Below are 19,039 nucleotides of genomic sequence, written 5' to 3'. Positions count from 1 at the left end.
TTATGTTTTAGTAGGCGTAAAATTCTCTTACCGACTTTATTATTACTTACCTGACACATAGCTGTCGTGTTCATATTGTTCCTATTAGTCTGCTGGTTTGGGGATACCTTTTCGCTATTGGGGTCATGCTTATCACGCGATATACCCGTCATTCCTTTTGGGCTCAGCTTCTGCACAAACTTGGCTCCTTTGATGCCAAATTTCTGTACATTGGTAGTGGTGGCGTTGGGCGGCGGGGCTAGAAATTTTTCGGAGGCGTGTGACTTTTCCGTTTTTGTCAAATCGATAAGCCGTTCGTAAGACCAAAAATACTTAGTCCACCAATCTCGGCTAAGCTGGTCATCATGATCCTGATCGATCATTATCTCATTTGCGTTATTTAATTGCGCGGATCTTTTCTTCGATGCTTGCTTCTTGGCCCTAAAGGAAATATAATTAGTGATTCTTTGGAAAAAGATGTAAAAGTTTACATACAATTTTGTAACGCAGGCGGCACCGTAGAGCGTAAATTGATCACAGGATGAACGACGATTTCCATAAAAGTCTTTCATATTCGCCTGATGCGCATTGGCCGCAATCATGGCTTGCATATTGAAACCGTCTACGAGATTACTCAAACCCTCCTCATTCAGCGGTGCTGAAAGTATAATCTGTCCACCCATTGTTTTATATTTAGTGATGTCTTCCTTTGGCGGGGGCTTATAAATGTAGCGGTGCATCGATGTAATTTGATGTGTCCCTACCAAAGTATATCTACCGAACGAGCGACAATCCACACAACGTATAGTTATTGGTGGTGCATACGTTTCTTCCAGTGGTAGTTCTAACTCAATGGATTTCAGCATACTTGGAAAATTCGGATTTTTCTTTGCATTCTGTATAATATTGGAACTCAGAATTTTGCCCGAACACTCCACATCAATGCGTGGTTTGTCAACTGACATCAAGTGTACACGCTTGAGATCGCGCAAGCCCCAGAATAACACTTCTAGTTTGAATTTGGCCAAATGCGGACGCACTTCTTTCGGCACCGGTAAAATTGTACCTGGTGGCGGTGGCGCATTTTTCTCCTTCAACTTCTCCACTTGTTGACCACTCGGTAGTTGCTTTGGCTCTGTTAGGCGTGGCATATCAGTGGAGCCGATTTCGAGCATTTCAAAAGCTGCTAATAATTCGCCAGCATTCTCATGACCCCGGATAATATCAAACCATTCTAGCGTTGGTGTGGTGTAGGGATTCTCCCGTAGTTTTACACGCGGTTTCGCAATGGCGCGTCCAATAAATTCAGATTTGCCAACTTTATCTTGATCGTAAATCTCAATAATAATTGTGGGTGGATCTTTCTTGATTTCATCTTTGCTGCCGAAAACCAGAATTTCATCAAAAACCAGTAATTCATCCCAAGTGGGACTCAGTGTTTCCTCGATGACTTGCGTTGTCTTAGCGAACTCTGTAATATATACAGTGGCGTAAGGGTCACTGAGTCCAGACGCATCGGAACCTATTAGAGAACGTGCCTGGTAAATATGGGCGCGTAGTTGAAATGTCTGCAGAAGGAGACACAAATTGTTAAAAGTCTAAATTTGTATTGAATCTAACTTACAGATTTTTCAAGATAATGTATATTGTTCGGTGCCATAGCGCCAGGTCTTTCTGCATTACGCAACTCGTGCGACAGATCATAGCCGATGGGTAGACCTTCAAAGAAATGTCCTTTATGACTTACAACGCCTAACCAGAGGTAAATAGAAAGTTTGGCCTGTATAAACCAGCTGGCTGGACCTATGGACTGTTTGCCAGGTAATCTCAAGAAGATGGACTGTATTTTAGCACAATGCACTCCACTTTCCTCTTCGATATTAGAGTAAATTAAATCGCGCGCCGACATGCGATGGTAAGCATATCGCTTGCCATTGGCGATGAGCCAAATGAAAATATCCGGTAACGAGTGTTGCGGCTGAGAAGTAATAAAGTATAAATATAACAGCATTAACATATAAGTAGTAGAACCGAATATTTTGACCTACATCGTCGATAAGAAATTTAAGCTTTTGTTGGAACGTCAGTGCTGTTTTAAAACGCTCTTTGAGCGAACTTCGAGTCACCAGCGCGCGAAGATTGCGTGCCAAGTTGCCCAAACTTTCCTAAAATCATTAAATCATATTTATAAGTATGATATTACATATGTATAATTTTAGATTACTTTAGCAAGAAGTACTCACGATTTCATTCTGACAGAGTTTCATGCGTTCCTTGTCTAGCTTCGTTTTACCACTTCCCGGTCCGACAGCATTCGCCTTGGTTATGCTTAGATATCGAGCACAGGCTGAGGCGAGATCTTCAAGTGTGGTGCGTAAGCGCACTTCCGCCTTCACATCTTCGTCTTCTATCAGCTTTTTCGTCTTCATCAAACCCTCCTCCTACAGGTCATAAAGGGCTCTTTTATATTTACTTTCCCTTTGTTGCTTATATTTAAACTTACCAACTTCTCGGACATTTTCGATAACATGTTGCTATTATACATACGCCGTCTTAGATCTGGAAGTGTGCATCGCACGTCCATGCATGGCTTATAGTCCCAATAAGGCAAATAGTAATGCGACTTATCATGACTGATAGGCTTGCAAGCGTTTGTGACGCTGCTGAAGGATGTCGTATCGACCGTTTCCAGCACACAGCCATCCTCACCATCCTCTGTTGCCGTAGAGAAGCTTTCATTATGCCCGTCTAAAGAATTACCTGCATTGCCCATACTAAGTTCGAAGAAAACCGTTTTGTCGCTAACTTTCTTATCTAGCATTGAAGCCTCTATAATAGAACCAAAAAGAAAGAATTCTTCATTGCGTGAGTAGGAGGACTCTGAAATCGGATATGCTGGTTCCAGTTCGACATTCTTCTCCGTTGTCATTTCCACGTTGTCCGTTATTTCAGTGCGTATAGCGAGTAGCAGACGTGCGCGGTAGCTGACGCCCTCCCCCAAGCCAGTGTTCAAGTTCGAATGTTGATCGAGCAGCGTGTAATCACGTGTGGAACCATATAGATGTATGAACGACGGTCCAAAGGTGGGAAGAAACCCTCTATCACCGTCGTTCGAAATCTGTTTAAGATCAATGTAATGTGTACCAATAATGGCCGGTTTCATTGGGTCGGCATCGCGCAGCTGAATCTAAAATAAGATGAATCAGATATCGTGATAACTTACCCATAGATAAAGTTTTCATGATTGGTCTAACCCACCTTAATACGCTGACAGAGAGGAGGAAACATTTCGGTGAATACTAGTTGTTCATTCCACACGGGCGCGTAAGCATTTTTCTTAACTGTCGTCTTGCCCTTTGGATAACAATAATTCTATTTAAGCACGCCTCTAGGCTTTATCTTCGAACAACTTACCATTAGCCCAGCGAAGGAGACCTGCACATAGGGGCTCACCAAATCTTTCGCTTCGCCCGTAAAAGCTTTCTTTACATTAGCCATAAGTGAAGAATTCATGCGCGGTAGACCATCGGCACGGTATATTTTCACAATAAACTTAGCACGTTGACGCTCAATAGGTACGCCAACTGGGAGCAGTAGATTACTGTTTGCAAAACAATTACAATTATTATACAAATGTATCTCAACAGTGGACAACAGACAGATTCTTAATTATTTAAACGAGTTTATGTAATAAAGAGTCAACATAAAACGGCGGATCGAAGTACACAAAATTCCAACTGGCTCTCGATAGACTGTAGGAACATGATCGAAATACGAACTGGTCACTGTAGCGACAAACGCCTACAGAATGGGGCTGACAGATCGAGAGGCCACAGAGTGTATTGAAATTCGCGTCAACCGCGGCATTCTAAAGAATGACTACTCCTCATGGAATTAGTAACTATTAGTTAGAAAAGGCTCATTTTACATAATAAGTTTGTATTAGCAGTGAATTAGAGTGATATTGAGGTTGACGCTTTTAACTGTGATTGATGTAATTGTCGATAATACTCACGCTTCGATGTCATCAGGATCCTTTTCAGATTTTTGAGGCACCTTTACGGTATCACCTTTGCCAATAATACCAATATCACATTTCAGATAACCTTTCGGACCGCTATAAAAATCGTCGGGATCGGTAAGTAAAGCCCATTTGTGGTAGAATTGATGATCTGTAGAAAGCATTGTAAGAGACAAAGTTAGTACCCATAAACATTTATAGTACAAGCGTTCAGTTTGGATATTTTAATAATAAACAAGTAGAAAGAAAAATATTGTGGTGAGAAACATGCAAACATTTAGAAAATATTTAAGTGTATATATATATAGTATATAAATGAGTGACTTTAAACTGTAAAAATTGTGCGTAAGTATGGTTGCATTATGAGTTTTCAGAATAAAAAACCGAATGATATGTACAAACCGAAACCTAATTCCTCAATTAACATCGTTAATGGGATTAACTCAACGAACCAATAAATTTTCGACTGTAATTTAATTAATCAGAAAATTATTAGTTTTACACCCGAGTTTCTGGATCGGTAGCACTAATTATTAGATATTATGCTAATGACGTGCAAACGATTTAATATTTTCCACTAAATTAGTGGTTTGGTTCACAATTAATGGATTTCTCCTTAATCAAATTTAAACTAGTTTCAGACTAGTAAGTTACTAATCGAAATGTAGCAAATAAATCTCTGTCTGTGTACGCCCGTTGAGATGGTTGCAGTTACATGCTAATTTCCCACTAGTTAGCTTACTACAGGGAGTTCATAGCATTTATGCATTCTGCCTCCTTCCACCTTTTTGGTCTTCCTCAACGTTTGTGTTCAACTTAAATTTTATGCATGTATGCGATGCAAAGCTTTGTCCTCAGATGCGCCTAAAGTTTCACTCATTGAATTGTTGACTAACGGAGAGGCGAAAACTTGATATGACTGCAGGCGTGCGTAACCGCTAAAACAATCTGACTGATTTCCGCCACGCACTGCCTGGTTTCCGCCACACACTGTCATACTTAAATAAAAAAGTACGAAAACTTCATGTAAATGGTCGAAATTTTGAACTCAATGTACGTTTGTATGCTTTTTGTCGGAGGAGCGTGTGGTATTGACATACAAAAGAACAATCATGTCAAGTGACATTTGAGAATGCATTGAAAATTTGTCGGTTGACAGGCGTAATGGGACTATTTACTGCATTTATTACTATACAATCAATAATTGATACATGCAAGGGAGTGTTTCAGTGTTTGAGTGTCAGGATCATATCACATACGATGTCATACGAGTATAATACGATTAACAGCTATCAAATACGGTTAATGCTTGCCAAAGGATTTAATAGCTATTAATTGAACCTGGCAGTAAATTCTTTCACCTCTGTCTATACTGTCGGAAACTATCTATCAGCTTTTTTTTAAGCTTCCTGGTGACTGCTTTCCAAGTAGAATTGGCTGTCATAAAGATTGCGGTATTAGCCTTGAACTCGCTGACTGTACGCTTAAGACTAGTGAAGGCCATTTTAGACTTAACTACTAGCAGCTGTACAATCTTCTTCTGACCTAGAGTAAATCGTAAGATCTCAAGTGAACTCTTCGCTCTCAGCAAAGTCCACTTTACAATGTCTGAGCAGGATTCATGCGTTAAGATTGAACATTTTACCGAATGCCAGATACATCAGCATTTGCAGTTAAAAAAGAGAGAGGCTGAAATGCGTAAGTACGAAGAGCTTTACAAGCTGGCCCACAGGGGAATACTCGAAAATTCTACGAAAAGATGTGGCGACTAACAGAAGGTTTCTCGACCGGAGCATACTCTTCTAGAATCCCAGACGTGATCTAGTGACTGATGTCTAGAGCATAATAAATTTGTGGAAGTAATACTTCTCTAGCCTGCTGAATAGCGGTGAAAGCATATCATCAGGAGATGGCGAAACCGATTCTTTAATCGATGATGATAGAGCAGAAGTTCCATTGCTCTGCCATGAAAAAATTCGAATTGTAATTACACGTCTGAAGAATAAAAAAGCGGCGGGGCTGATAGACTGCCGAGCTTTGCAAATACGACGGCGAAGAACAGATAAAGAGCGTACATCAGCTGCTTTGTAGATATATGGTCGAACGAAAGCATACCCGATGATTGGAATTTGAGTGTGTTCTGCCCAATCCACAAAACGGGAGATAATCTGTACCAACTACCGTGGGATAGGCCTTCTCAATATAGAATATAAGGTTCTATCGAGCTTACTGTGTGAAAGATTAACAACTTACCAGATATTCACCATGCGCCAAGTCTTGGAAAAGACCGTTCGATACCAAACGAGGTTTTAGACAAGGCGACTTTCGATCGTGCGACTTTTTCAATTTACTCCTGAAGAAAATAATTAGAGCTGCAGAACTAAATAGAGAAGGTACAATCTTCTATAAGAGTGTACAGCTGCTGGCGTACGCCAATGATATTGATATCATTGGCCTCAACAACCGCGCCGTTAGTTCTGCTTTCTCCAGACTGGACAAGGAAGCAAAGCAAATGGGTCTAGCAGTGAACGAGGGCAAGACGAAATATTTTCTGTCATCAAACAATCAGTCGTCGCACTCGCGACTAGGCTCCCTCATCATTGTTCACAGTCATAACTTCGAAGTCGTAGATAATTTCGTCTATCTTGGAACCAGCAGCAATTTCTCCACTCCGTTGGAAAGACCAGGTGGAGAAGAACCTAGCTACACTTGGAATCTCCAATTGGCTCTAAACAGTGAAAGAACTTTGTTACAGAACAAAAAGTAAGTTTATTCCGTAAAAATGGATGGAATCGTAAAAATTAATAATTTTGGTTAAAAAATATTGTGAACAGGTCATGCTTATTTCTTGGAATCGAAATCTGTTTGGTTTGTTTTTAGAGAGGATCGATGGCGTCTTCGATGTGTGCCAAAAGCTTTTTGTCCTAAAATACATCATAATATGTGTAAAAACTTTTGGATGAATAAATTTAAAAGTTTTCTCAGAAAAGTTCTAAAAATTCACTTTTGTTGCAGAACAAAAGTAAGTTTAAAATTAATAAAAATCAATTCAAATATGACTTTGCATCGTGTATCGAATCATACTTTTGTAAAAAATCAATTCAAATATGATGAAGGTATCTATACTAAAACCAACTATAGTAGTATAATATTTTGATTTACGAATTTCTTCATGTATACTTCATAATTAATATGCAATGACAACGTAATAATCTTATCTCTAGAAGGTACTTTGTTCTACCGATATTTATACATCGCTTACACAGTTATTTGTGTTTACCTGTATGATGCCAAACTGTGGCCACATCCAATTTGAAATTGCCAATCAATTTATTACGCAGTAAAACATTACGACTTTGAAGGACCTAAAATCGCACACACACGCGAGTATTTTTAAGTTGTACATAAGTATTTTGGTGAGGTTATGTGCATTCAGTCCAGAGGTTATTGAATATGAGCAAGTTAATGATTATTTGGCACGCCAATTTCATGATAATTGTTAATGTGTTGTTATTGTGGTTTAGCGGTACTTATGTTAGTCATTTAGTACGTCGTTTGTTGAGTTTACAAATAGAGACAAACATTTTTCGGCGCGTTCGATTCGGCCAGTGATTAGAAGTTGAATTTTGGTGTGTAACGATTTTCATTTCATTTGCAAAACATTTGTGTCCGCATCGTTGAGATGCGTGAGGTTAGTTTTATTGGTTTGTGTCACGTAGATTTGTTATTGTAGTTTAGTTTGGAGCATAGTTTTGTTTTTAGTGTAGATAGTTCAAGGCAAGTGTGTAGTGATAGCGGATAACGAGTAGAACGCAGTTAAGATAGCAAACATTTAGAAGAAGAAACAAATAGAAAGAGGAATAGTTCAAAATACCGATCAAAATAGTGATAGTAATAACAATACATTTAATAATATTTAAATGATAGTGCTTACTGAAATGCTCGTGTACCTAAAAGCCTGAACCTTAAAATTAATATTTTAAAACCTTTGTATTACGACACATAATGTCGAACATAGGGAATATATGAAAGCTAAGTAAGGAAAGAAGAATCTAGATATTAAACGAAAATTAATGTCTCGTCTCATATTGAAAAATAAAATACCAGCGCTTGAATCAACCAACCGAATCGAATCTTGTAACTAATAAACATTATAAGGTCACACTTGAACAGCTAAAGACAAGCCTTTGTAAAACCGAAACGCAACAGTTGAATCTCAAGTATCGGCTTGCCCCTTCCTATGATTTGACTTCTTACTTCTAACGCTAATCTTGATGGCGGAGTAGAAAATTGACAAATCTAAGGATGCTAGTGATGAAATAGAAAGAGAGAAATGTATATACAAAGGGTGATCCAAGTAGAGGTACTTGTTTCAATAGCCTTTTTTTAACAGATCACACGTGAGTCGAGCAAAGCTGTCAAGTTATTTTTGTTCTGTATGGTTTGGCATTTCATCATGGAAAGACTTACTCCTGAACAATGTTTACAAATCGTTCAACTTTGTTTCGAAAGTTCACGTTCTGTAAAGAATGTGTTTCGCACGCTTCGCTCAACTTATGGTCAACATAATCGGCCTACTGAGCATATTATTCGCAACACCATCACTCAACTTTAGACCCAGAATTTATTACCGGTTAATATTCGACTGAATAGACTACGATCAGCAAGCAGTGAAGAAAATATAGCAGTCGTAATTAAGAGTGCACACGAAGACCGTGGAGAGTCGATTCGGCGCCGTTCGCAGCAACTCGTACTGACCTACCGAACGACTTGGCGCATTTTACGCCGAGATCTTAAATTGAATTCGACCTTCTTTGAATCCCATTTCTGGCTCAATGGGTATGTATAGAAACAAAATTGCCGCATTTGGGACGGAGACCAAACTGCCGAGATTGAAAAGCTGCCATTTCATGCAGAAAAAATAACGGTTTGGCGCATCAATCAATGGATTCATAGGTGAGCAGATAATTTAAACTTTTGGGACGGTCGATTGTCCACCAAGATTGTGTAATATCACACCTTTAAACTTTTTCCTGTGGAGATATGTAAAGTGTAAAGTCTGTACAGATAATCCCGCATTGATTCAGGCCTTGGAGCAGCACATCACGCGTGTCATTCGCCATTTACCAGTCGAAATGATCGAAAGAGTCATCGAAAATTGGACTCAACGGTTGGACCATCTGAAACGTATCCGCGGCCAACATTTGAAAGAGTTAATCTTCCAAAAATAAATGTCAAAGAATGTTCTTTCGAAAGATAGTAAATATTTCCCATTAAAGTTCCGAAGAGAGTTCCATAATGTTAAGCATTTTACCAAATATTCTATTATAATTGAAATATCTTAAATTTACCGAATGTACATATATATCTTTCTTACGGAAATATTTGAATTTATGCTATAGAAGTGAATACAGTGCCAAATATATTTTCAAAAAAGTTATTAAAGATATTACTATATAAAATAACTGTTTAAAATAGAAAAATCAAATAAACGTTCAACATTTATTAAGAAAATCGAAATATGAAAATTACGCTAACATACAAAAAAATGAAACGAGTGTAAATATATCAACATTTAAATCGCAAAAGTTATTCATAGATTCAAGGGAAAAACTGTTAAACAAATTTCAAATATTCTAAAACAAATATTCTTAAAGAAATTGTGATTTATTTTTCGTTTGTGAAAATATATGTAGCATTCCATTTAATGAGAATAAATTTGAAATACCCGGTGCATCGTAAACGGTAGACAAGTCAATCTTAAAGGAACCAACAAGCGTTCCCGATCGTAAAAATTTCCGTGATTGAATGACCTGAGGATAAATTTTCAGCAAAAATAGTTATTAGCAACTATTTCCTACCGCATTTACATATTTAAACTTAAAATAAGTATATTATATTTTTAATGAAATGAAGCTAATCTTTGGCATAGCCTAATGCAAACGATGATGAAGATTTTTAGTGAATCATGATACCATACATATTTGTCAAGCATTCAAAAATTGGTGAGATATTAAAACCCTAAAGCTTCATGAATCTTTTGGACCATACCCTAGAATATAGACATATCAGTTCAAAACTGAAATACCAAAGATTTCACTAAGTCTGTATTAAGTAGGACTTAATCGACAGATAGCTGAAACATATTTCCGCACGGTTTGGAAAAGTAATTAAAGTAACCTGAAGAAACAGGATTCATTCATAAAAAGTAAAGAAATAAATATACCAATAGTTTTTGATTTTTTTAGTTCGAAATTATTGCAGTTGGTTAAACACACTTTCTCGAAAACGGAGTAAAAGTTGAAATTTTAGCTCTTTCAGGAGCGGTTATATACTATAAAAATCACGAAAGTCGACATTGTGGAATCGAGTCTGTCAATATCATTAATTTGGACCTTTAAACTGCACATACCATATTAGGTGCGCACCTAAGTTCCCGCTGTTTGCCAATAAATGGTTCCACCAGTTAAAGCTGATCGATTTTGAAATATTCAAAACGTGGTAAACTTAACTACGAAATTTGAAAAAGTAACTGAGTTTTTATCTTAGAGACTTTATTTTATCATAGTTTGTTTTATCTAGTGTTGATTTTCTTCTTTCAGTCAAAAAAATCAGCGGCTGAAGCATTCCAAAAAGTTTATGGAAGTATTACCCCAATTGGAACAATTTGTCGTGATTGGTTTGCTTCGCTTCAAAGACGGCTATTTCGATATTCACGGCCGTCCGTGTGAAAGACGGCTAAAAACCTTCGAAGACGGTGAATTGGAGACGCTTCTCGATGCGGATCCCTGTCAAGCGCATGAAGAGCTTTGCTTCAGCATTAGGTGCTCAAACGCCAAACCATTTCAAAGCGACTAAATGCGCTGGGGATGACTAAGAAACCTGGGTTCTTTGTGACCTCAATATCTGGAAAAAATGCCTGCAGTAAGACGACATAGAAAACAGGATTGATTCACATCAAGCGTCACAAGATGAACCGAGCTTTGCCGGAAAGAAGGGAAAAAGTTGATACTAGCGATGAGCGTTTGTAACCTTTTCCTTACAATAAAATTGCATTTTCATTGAAAAAAAGCGAGAACTTAGTTGCACACCTAATAGATATAACTTATTACACTTTATTTCAGGGTGGGGTTGGGTTTTTCATTTTTTTCGAATATAATTTTTTGTTTTAAATGAATACCTCAAGAATGTTGAGTCTAAATTTCAAATCGATCCTACGAAAATTGACGACAAGTTATGAGGGGCTCATACATCTTTTTTCCGAGACCCTCTTAAACTATAATTTTCTATTTGGTTCTAGAAAAAGTGGTTCGTTGTTAATCTGTCTAATTTTAACTACACGCCAGGGGGCAGCATTTTGTTTATTTGCAAATTTGTAATTGTAATTTGCGCGCAAAAAACGCTTCAGCTTATGGCAACAACAGAAAGTTTCTAATTATATGCAGAGTTTTTACTCCACATTACTCGTAAAGTTTTGAATGCAAAGTAAAAACACAAAACACAAGGAAAAACGATAACTTTCGTTGAACTAAAGCTCTAATACCCTTTAGAAATAAAAAAGTTTCCATACAAGAACTTGATTTATATGGCTTAGTTTTGGCGGGAGTTATATGCTATAGTGGTCCGACATCGCCGTTTCCGACAACTGAGTAACATCTTGGGGAGAAGAGAATGTGTGCAAACTTTCAGATCGATATCTCCAAAGCTAAGGGACTAGATCGCGTATATGTAGACATACTAATATGAGAAAAAATGGTAAGACTTCGTTCATAATTTTAAAGTTCTTAATTTATTCTGCAAAACCTACATCATGCCCCTCAAAATAGTCCCCCTTGGCCCCAACTTGTGCCAACGTTTTATCCAATCCTCGAACCAGTTGTTAAAGTCAATTTCCGAAATAGCCTTTAATGCGGGTAGCGATTCACGTTTAATGTCTTCAATTGAACCAAAATAGTTTCCCCGTTTGTCGTCGGTCGTTTGAGTTTGCTGAATAGCAAATAGTGTGAATAGAAGTCACACGGAGCTAAACAAAGCGAATACGGTGGTTGCAAAAAACAAGAGTTTTCAGCACATTACTCCGACCTCTTTTTACGAATAGTTTCGCGCCGACGACGCATAACACTCAAATAGTATTCCTTTCGGTCGGTCGGAAGGAATTCGGAGTGCACCACACCTCGATAATCGAAGAAAACTGTCAACATAACTTTAATTTTGACTTGTTTTGACGTGGTTTTTTCGGCATCGGCTTATCTTTACCAGGATATTCGACCGATTGCTTGTCTGTTTCCGGGTCGTAATCATTGATCCAAGACTCATCGCCACTAATAATACGTTTCATGACATCCTGGTAGTCCGAAAGCATTGTTTCACAGACGTTAACGCTACCCTTTTTGCAAAAGGTACAAGGCCAAACTTTAAACGAGTTTTTCTCAAAATAGTGTTTCCAAAGTCGGTGACCAACATTACTCGAAAACGGCTAAACCGATTAGTCTCAAATTTCAACATGAGCTTCTTAAATATATTTTTTAGTGATTAAACGAAAAATTTTTGTCACCGATAAATATTTTGTTATAAACAATTTAAGGCCGAATTTATTTCTTGAGAAACCTCCAATTTGACAAAAAATTTTATTTTGTTTATTCCTTCGATTTGCTTTACTAGATTTAACATTACTTTAACGAAAACTGTTCGGTTTTTTAATTTCAGAGAACCCAGTTCAGAGATATAGTGGTCACCTCGAAACGTCTGTTTTGAACTGGGCTCCCGGAGATCAGCTGTAGTTCCTTTCCAAATAAATATTTTTACTAAGTCTTAAAATACAGGTAACAGATATCATAATATGTGTACAAATTTTTGAATCAATAAATTTAAAACTTTTCTCAGAAAAAATTCTGGAAAATTCGCTTTTTCAGACTTCTAAAGGAACTTATTTGTTGTATAATTTCACTCTTCGCTACAAATGTCACTGACGGTCATACCAATCTGGAAAAAAATACTTTGACAATTGGTTTTTCGCGCGAAATTTAAATTAAAGGGTCTTACTATTTTTTGCCCACAGTAACTTTAATCGAAATATTGAAAATTTTCGAATGCGTAGATTTGAATATTTATACGGCTATAAATTTAATTGTGAAATCGTTGACATATGTATTTTTGTTCAATATATTTGGAAATGATTAGCTTTTGAGGAATTGCGCTTCTCCCGCAACAAGTCATTGGACATTTTGCTACACATACGCCAAAGTCTGACGCTTTCATTACTGTAATGGTGGCTATTATCGCATTTATCTAATGTAAATAGCCAAACAGGTTTAATTGATTTACGCTGTCAATTAATCTAATTTATTAATTTGTTTGTATGTGTATGTGGGCGGCTATAACACGCGAATGAAACAGTGGTGGTCTAATTAGAACATATTCTACTCACCGACAAAGTTATAATCTTATCAAAGAGCATCACCGGAGGCATGTGAAAGTCAAACACGAAATACTGAAAGAGGAAAGAAATGTGGAGTGTGAGAAATTGATGAGAGTAATACTAGGAGTTCTTACAATAATTAGATTGAATTAAAGCGAGTTTCTTCAATTCATACATAAATGTATATTTATGTATTCATGTAGATATGTATATACATATATAATTTGTATTTGTAGATATATATTTGTATGTACCTCATTATAGTAGGGGCAATTGGTGCTCTCCTTGACGCTGGTGTACTTCTTTTGATCACCCACTTGAATGCATACAACTGGATCCATGTTGAGGCCAGGCAGCTGACGCGCTTCAATCACTGTAATGCAAACTTGAAAGTCCTGGGACTTGAGATGGTCGGTAGCGCGTGTCATTGCTTTGATCCTGCGTTGAAAGGTGAGCGGTGCACAGGTGAAGATTTGAAAAGAAATGCATAAGAATCGCCATTATAATTTGTCTATTTATACAAATGTACGTGTATATGTATATTGGCAGCGGAAAATGAACTTATTTACATTTTGCCTTTATCATAGTGCTGTTGTTGTTGTAGCTCCTCAACGTCACTTGATTGATTCGATTGCCCACTGTCGGCACCTGTTGCGTGGGCAGGCACACCCTCGCCACATCTGTCTCTAACGGTGAGGCGGCGTGTGTGCAACGCATCATCGGTTTCAGCTTCGGTTGCCGAAGTGGCGGTGGTGGGCGCCGCATCCGGTTCGAAAATTAGCGGTGATCTGTGATGAAGTACACACATACATATGTATAAAGTGTATGTAAATAATTGCTATGTGTTTGGTTTTTATTAAATTATAAAAATTTGTGATTTGCGAGTGCTGACTATCTCGTTTAAATGATGAATGAGTAGCTTGTAATAGCAAGTGCAATTAAATTACTAAACATAATATATGTCAGAGCATATTAAGGTAACATCTGGTGTGAAATTTATATAAAAAAATGGATTTGGGAAATCTCAGCAACACGCTAGGTCACTTTAGTGGCTAAAAAGAGTAGATGATGGAAAAACGGGGTGAAAAGAGCCTCCAGCCAGCCACGTCAAAGGTCGCACGAGGGAGAATCTTGTTTAGTGTAATCGCTAAAGTCGCCAGTTCAGTAGAACTTGGCGTACACGACCCCGCAGGGGAGGTGAAGTCATCTCCCTGGGCGAATGGAAGTGGCTGCTATTTCCTCTGTTTTTATGAAGGAAAGTCAGAGAAAATCATGGGCCACCATCTAGATGCGTGAATGCCGGATGACACAACAGTTTGTACAAATTAATAAGGTGTGCCGAAGAACGGTAATTCTTCTCTTCCTACCCTAGGCTGGAGAGTGAGAAGGTTGATGAGGATTAAGGAATGAAGGGTTTCAGGCGAATATTCCTTCTCTGATCAAAGATACAGTAGCTTATTTATAAAAACATTAGGAATACTAAATGGGAACTGTAGTGCAGGAAGCTTCGATCAGTTTAACCCACCCCGACCGACAACGATGCGATCATATGCGATTAATGCGTTCGTCGAGGTTTTCAGCTCTGTATGTAGGACTACTCTTGAAAGCTCTTGTCCTCTGAAAACTCACAAAGTCAAAAGGAAACATAATAGGGTAACATCAATGTTAACGGAGATCAGATCTTCGAGCAGAGGGCTCTTCAACAAAGCTCGTTGGGGTGGCAGAATAAAGGCAGTACTGGCTGAATATAAATCTGAGTTAAAGAAAGCCAAGAGAGCCTCATGGAGAGCCTTGTAAGAGTCCTCACGATTTAGGCGCATTCTAGCGAAAAGTCGTAACAAACTGCGCCAGCATCGAGGAGTCGTTCGATCTCAGTTTTCGTTGTACCATTCCTCGAAAAATGTCACTGGAGAGCTTTAAGTGGGCTGGCCCCCATCTACGCGAACTGCGTTAGATTAGGCCATGTGCCGTTAGCCTGGAAAATGGTTAGGTTTGCGTTTATACCGCAACCCTTAAAGAGCTCTCTGTCGGTGGCAAAGATTTCGGGCACATTAGTTTATCTTCGTTTTTGTTGAAAACTCTACGGTTACAGCGGAGGGGGTATAGTATCCAAACGAATAGAAACGGCTTAGCCGTCAAAGAAAAATGTGCCTCTCTCCTCTTTCGCAGGTTCATGTCTTCAACCTGTTGACAAGGTGAAACATCTAAGGCTTCTCGTTAATAGAAAGCTTTCATGGAGGCCAAATATTGAAGAGAGAGTTAGAAAAGCAAGGGATTCCTTATAATTCTGTAGAGGAGCTATAGGGAAAAGACGGGGATATTCACCAGAGGTTGTGTTCTGACTCTACGAAACAGTAGTGAAGCCAATAATATTCTACGGTGTATTCGTCTGGTGGAAGGCGCTAGAAAAGTCTACATTTGTCAAAAAGCTTGAGCGTGTCCAAAGAGGAACTCTTATACTAATGAGTCGAATACACTACGGACTACATCAACAACAGCAATTAATGCCATTTTAAGCTTGGCACCTATGGACATTGCCGGTAGGTGTATGGCTGCGAAGTCTGCTTTAAGGCTCAGGGAAGCTGGGTATAGAAGGGGCCCAAACTAGGACACTCTGAAATTATCTCCTTCTTCAACTGCATTCCTGGAAATTCGGACCACTGTGTCGCAGAAGCCACACGTGGCGGAATTTTATCTGCTCACATACCAACGAGGATTATGTGGATGGATAGAAGTCGCAGAAGAAGAATCGTAGTGGACTTTTTCACAGTTGGATCAAAGAGAGCTTTTTCACCGATGCACTGTGGTCTGAAATTCAAATTTTTTGGCATAAATTAGAAGGAGTGGTACTAGGCCATTGAAATTTCGCATACAGGTTATATATGACTTAGTTAAGAAAAATTCCAAGAATGGATGAAATCGGTCTTTCTCCAGGGGTACCTCCTTTGGACCTATAGTAAAAATTTTTGAATTTCAGCTCCAAAAATTGCGATATCTTCACGAAAATTGGTAAATATGTTATTCTTGTAATACGCATCGACGATACCAAAAATATTTGAAATCGGTCAGTCCCTAGGAGTACCTCCCTTGGACCCATAGTAAAAATTTGGTTTCATAAAATGAAAAATTTGCATATGATAGGCAAAAGTGGTCAAATAATTGTATTATCCAAATATTTATACATATGTTTTTACTGAAACAATTATTTTTATAATAACATTGACTGTACATCTGAAATGAGAGAGAAGTTACAGAATTATTAAATTCACTTGAATATAATATAAAAAGTTATATGTACCAAGCAAATCATTCGAAATCACAGTCTTCCGTATCTAAAACTAAAGCGTTCTCCATAATGTCTGCTTCCGATATATCGGAATCAGAATTATCCGAATCGTATTCAGATCCCGCGGATAAAGACAAGCTTGAAAGAAGGGGGTCTGAAGAATCCATTGCTCTATTGAAAACATCAGTCATATTATTTTTTCTTGCATGTGCTTTGCGATCTCTCTTGTATAATTTATTTCGAACTTCTGACGCATTTTCACCAAAACAACCAACAGGCATTACGCAATTTTGTATAATCTGTGAGCCGTGAACAAATATTTTATGAACTGTTGCTGACATTGGAAACCATAAATATTTTTATAAATTTTATTTTTAAATAAGAAGGCAGTTCTTTTGCAAAAATCTTCAAATTTTGTGGTATCTATAGAATACTCGCAGGAAATAGCAATTAATACAACTCTAAAGCTATTCAAAATTTCTATATCAATATTTGTAATTAAAGAAAAGAGTTCCAAATTGTTAAATGATCATTTGATGTTCCACTACCATTTGCTTTAGGCTTATCTACATGAAGGCCAATTTCTTCCCAAAACCTCTTTTGTACTTCTTTTTTACGAAGTTGGAATGCTTCTTTAACTGAAGCTTCCCTTATTTGCCACTTTTTTAATTCGATTCTATAAGCAATGCGTACAACGAATTCAAATACTCGAACCCATGCATGTAGTGGGCTAATACCATATCTAAGGGATGTAAATTTGGGTTTAAAAACATCAGAATTAAAATTTTTAGTTGTTACGAATTGTTTTGATGTAGCACCACATATTGGGCATTTTTGATTAGAATTGGTGTTTGTTATAACATTTAGTACTTTTCCATCAATTAAAGTCATATGCAAATCATAATTGACAATAATTTTTTCTCCGTTATCAAGGTAATATTCAAATGGATTTAAATAAGATATTTGCATATCTAGCTGACTATTTTCTGATAGAATTAGAGCTGTAGATTCTTTTGCTAATTGCATTTTTAATGGCCTGCAAAACCGCACTGATTGCGTAGTGCGGTTCCTCCAAATAATTTTGCCGGAACTGTCCAACATTTGTAAAGGTATAATGGTAGTTACAAACAGTGATTGGTCAAAAAGTTGATGTGTACTTGTCTCAAACCTTTGTTTAAACATATTTTGTCCCGTTGTACCGTCAAACCCATAGCTAGCAATTAAAACAACACTCGAAATTTCTGCCATGACGTGCAAAACATCTTTTTGGAATAAAAGAATGCGTTGTGCGGTATGGTCTAAGGGATTTTGCAGTGATACTTCTGCTGAAGGCTCCGGCTGGCAAAGTAGCTTGCATTTAATTACTTCCTCATAGCTTGGATATATGTATGTATATTGCAATTCCTTTCTTTATTTAACAACCTCATGTTGATATATTGTCTTTTGCTTAAATCATTTTCCAGTAAAAATGCGAGAGCTTCTTCCGGAGTGAGTGGAACTGCTTCGGGTTTTTTGGAGGTAACAGCTTTTCATATTTCGCTTTGTTCTGCTTGATGTGCAGTTTTCTTTAAAATAAATGCTAAATCACTTTGTTTTGATTTTTTTGCCGCCACAGTAGCTGCATGAATCAAAAAATCAACATCGTCATTGTTTTCACAAGAAAGATCACTTGCCAGCTTCCTCTTAAGCCGATCTTTTGCATCTGTGTCGCTAACCTTTGGTCGTCCTGCTTTACTTGAACAGGGTTTTTCAAAATAATTCTCAGAAATTTCAATAACAGTTGTTGCGGAAACCCACTGGGGGTATTTCTCTTTAAATCTATTAACCATACGATTACATTTTAATAATTTTTGGCTAACATATGCTAATAAATTTTGTATTTTCTTTCTTATTTCATCTTTTTTCTTTAAACTTAACTCATTAGTATTAATTTTTTTAGAAACCCAATCCAAAACAACATTAGTTTTGCGATCGCCCTCTATCCAAACTCCAAGCATTTCTTCGTGTTGGAATTTAAAGGTTGCTGAAAATTACAAATATACTTAAGTGGGCCAAAAACGGGTCAATGTTACATACATGATTTTAAAGAACATACCCCAAACTTCCACCGAACATACAAATCTGGAACAATACGGGACAATACACACAACTTTCACTCCACAGAACACAGGTCAATACGTAATTTTCGGTTAAAAAAGCTATCAAACAAAACTCCACACTATACAGATATAACACAATAAACCACATTTTTTTCCATTAAGTTAAAAAATAGATACCTTTCTTATATTCTTGCATTATAAATTTATTTCTTTTTTTTCCTTTTTAACTATTATCG

The 19,039-nt window shown here is 37.5% G+C and overlaps 1 protein-coding gene across 2 annotated transcripts in view; it reads right to left on the bottom strand.

Moving 5' to 3' along the window:
* Window positions 1-19,039, bottom strand: part of LOC126759957 (otoferlin-like) — a 137,613-nt gene that overhangs the window by 3,422 nt on the left and 115,152 nt on the right. The window contains exons 8-20 of one of the 2 annotated variants that reach the window (XM_050475218.1): window positions 13,988-14,206; window positions 13,673-13,856; window positions 13,428-13,490; window positions 7,281-7,365; window positions 3,995-4,151; window positions 3,394-3,580; window positions 3,238-3,333; window positions 2,483-3,166; window positions 2,223-2,420; window positions 2,028-2,144; window positions 1,604-1,957; window positions 475-1,547; window positions 51-420 (exon numbers count right to left, since the gene is read on the bottom strand). In XM_050475218.1, the coding sequence (XP_050331175.1) occupies window positions 51-420; window positions 475-1,547; window positions 1,604-1,957; window positions 2,028-2,144; window positions 2,223-2,420; window positions 2,483-3,166; window positions 3,238-3,333; window positions 3,394-3,580; window positions 3,995-4,151; window positions 7,281-7,365; window positions 13,428-13,490; window positions 13,673-13,856; window positions 13,988-14,206 (3,787 nt within the window). Of the gene's footprint in view, window positions 1-50; window positions 421-474; window positions 1,548-1,603; window positions 1,958-2,027; window positions 2,145-2,222; window positions 2,421-2,482; window positions 3,167-3,237; window positions 3,334-3,393; window positions 3,581-3,994; window positions 4,152-7,280; window positions 7,366-9,728; window positions 9,814-13,427; window positions 13,491-13,672; window positions 13,857-13,987; window positions 14,207-19,039 lie in introns of both variants that reach the window. The other variant, XM_050475217.1, reaches the window with a different exon arrangement.

Source organism: Bactrocera neohumeralis, chromosome 5 (genome assembly GCF_024586455.1).
Source record: "Bactrocera neohumeralis isolate Rockhampton chromosome 5, APGP_CSIRO_Bneo_wtdbg2-racon-allhic-juicebox.fasta_v2, whole genome shotgun sequence".
Lineage (NCBI taxonomy): Eukaryota > Metazoa > Arthropoda > Insecta > Diptera > Tephritidae > Bactrocera > Bactrocera neohumeralis.
This window is presented reverse-complemented; position numbering and strand designations above follow the sequence as displayed.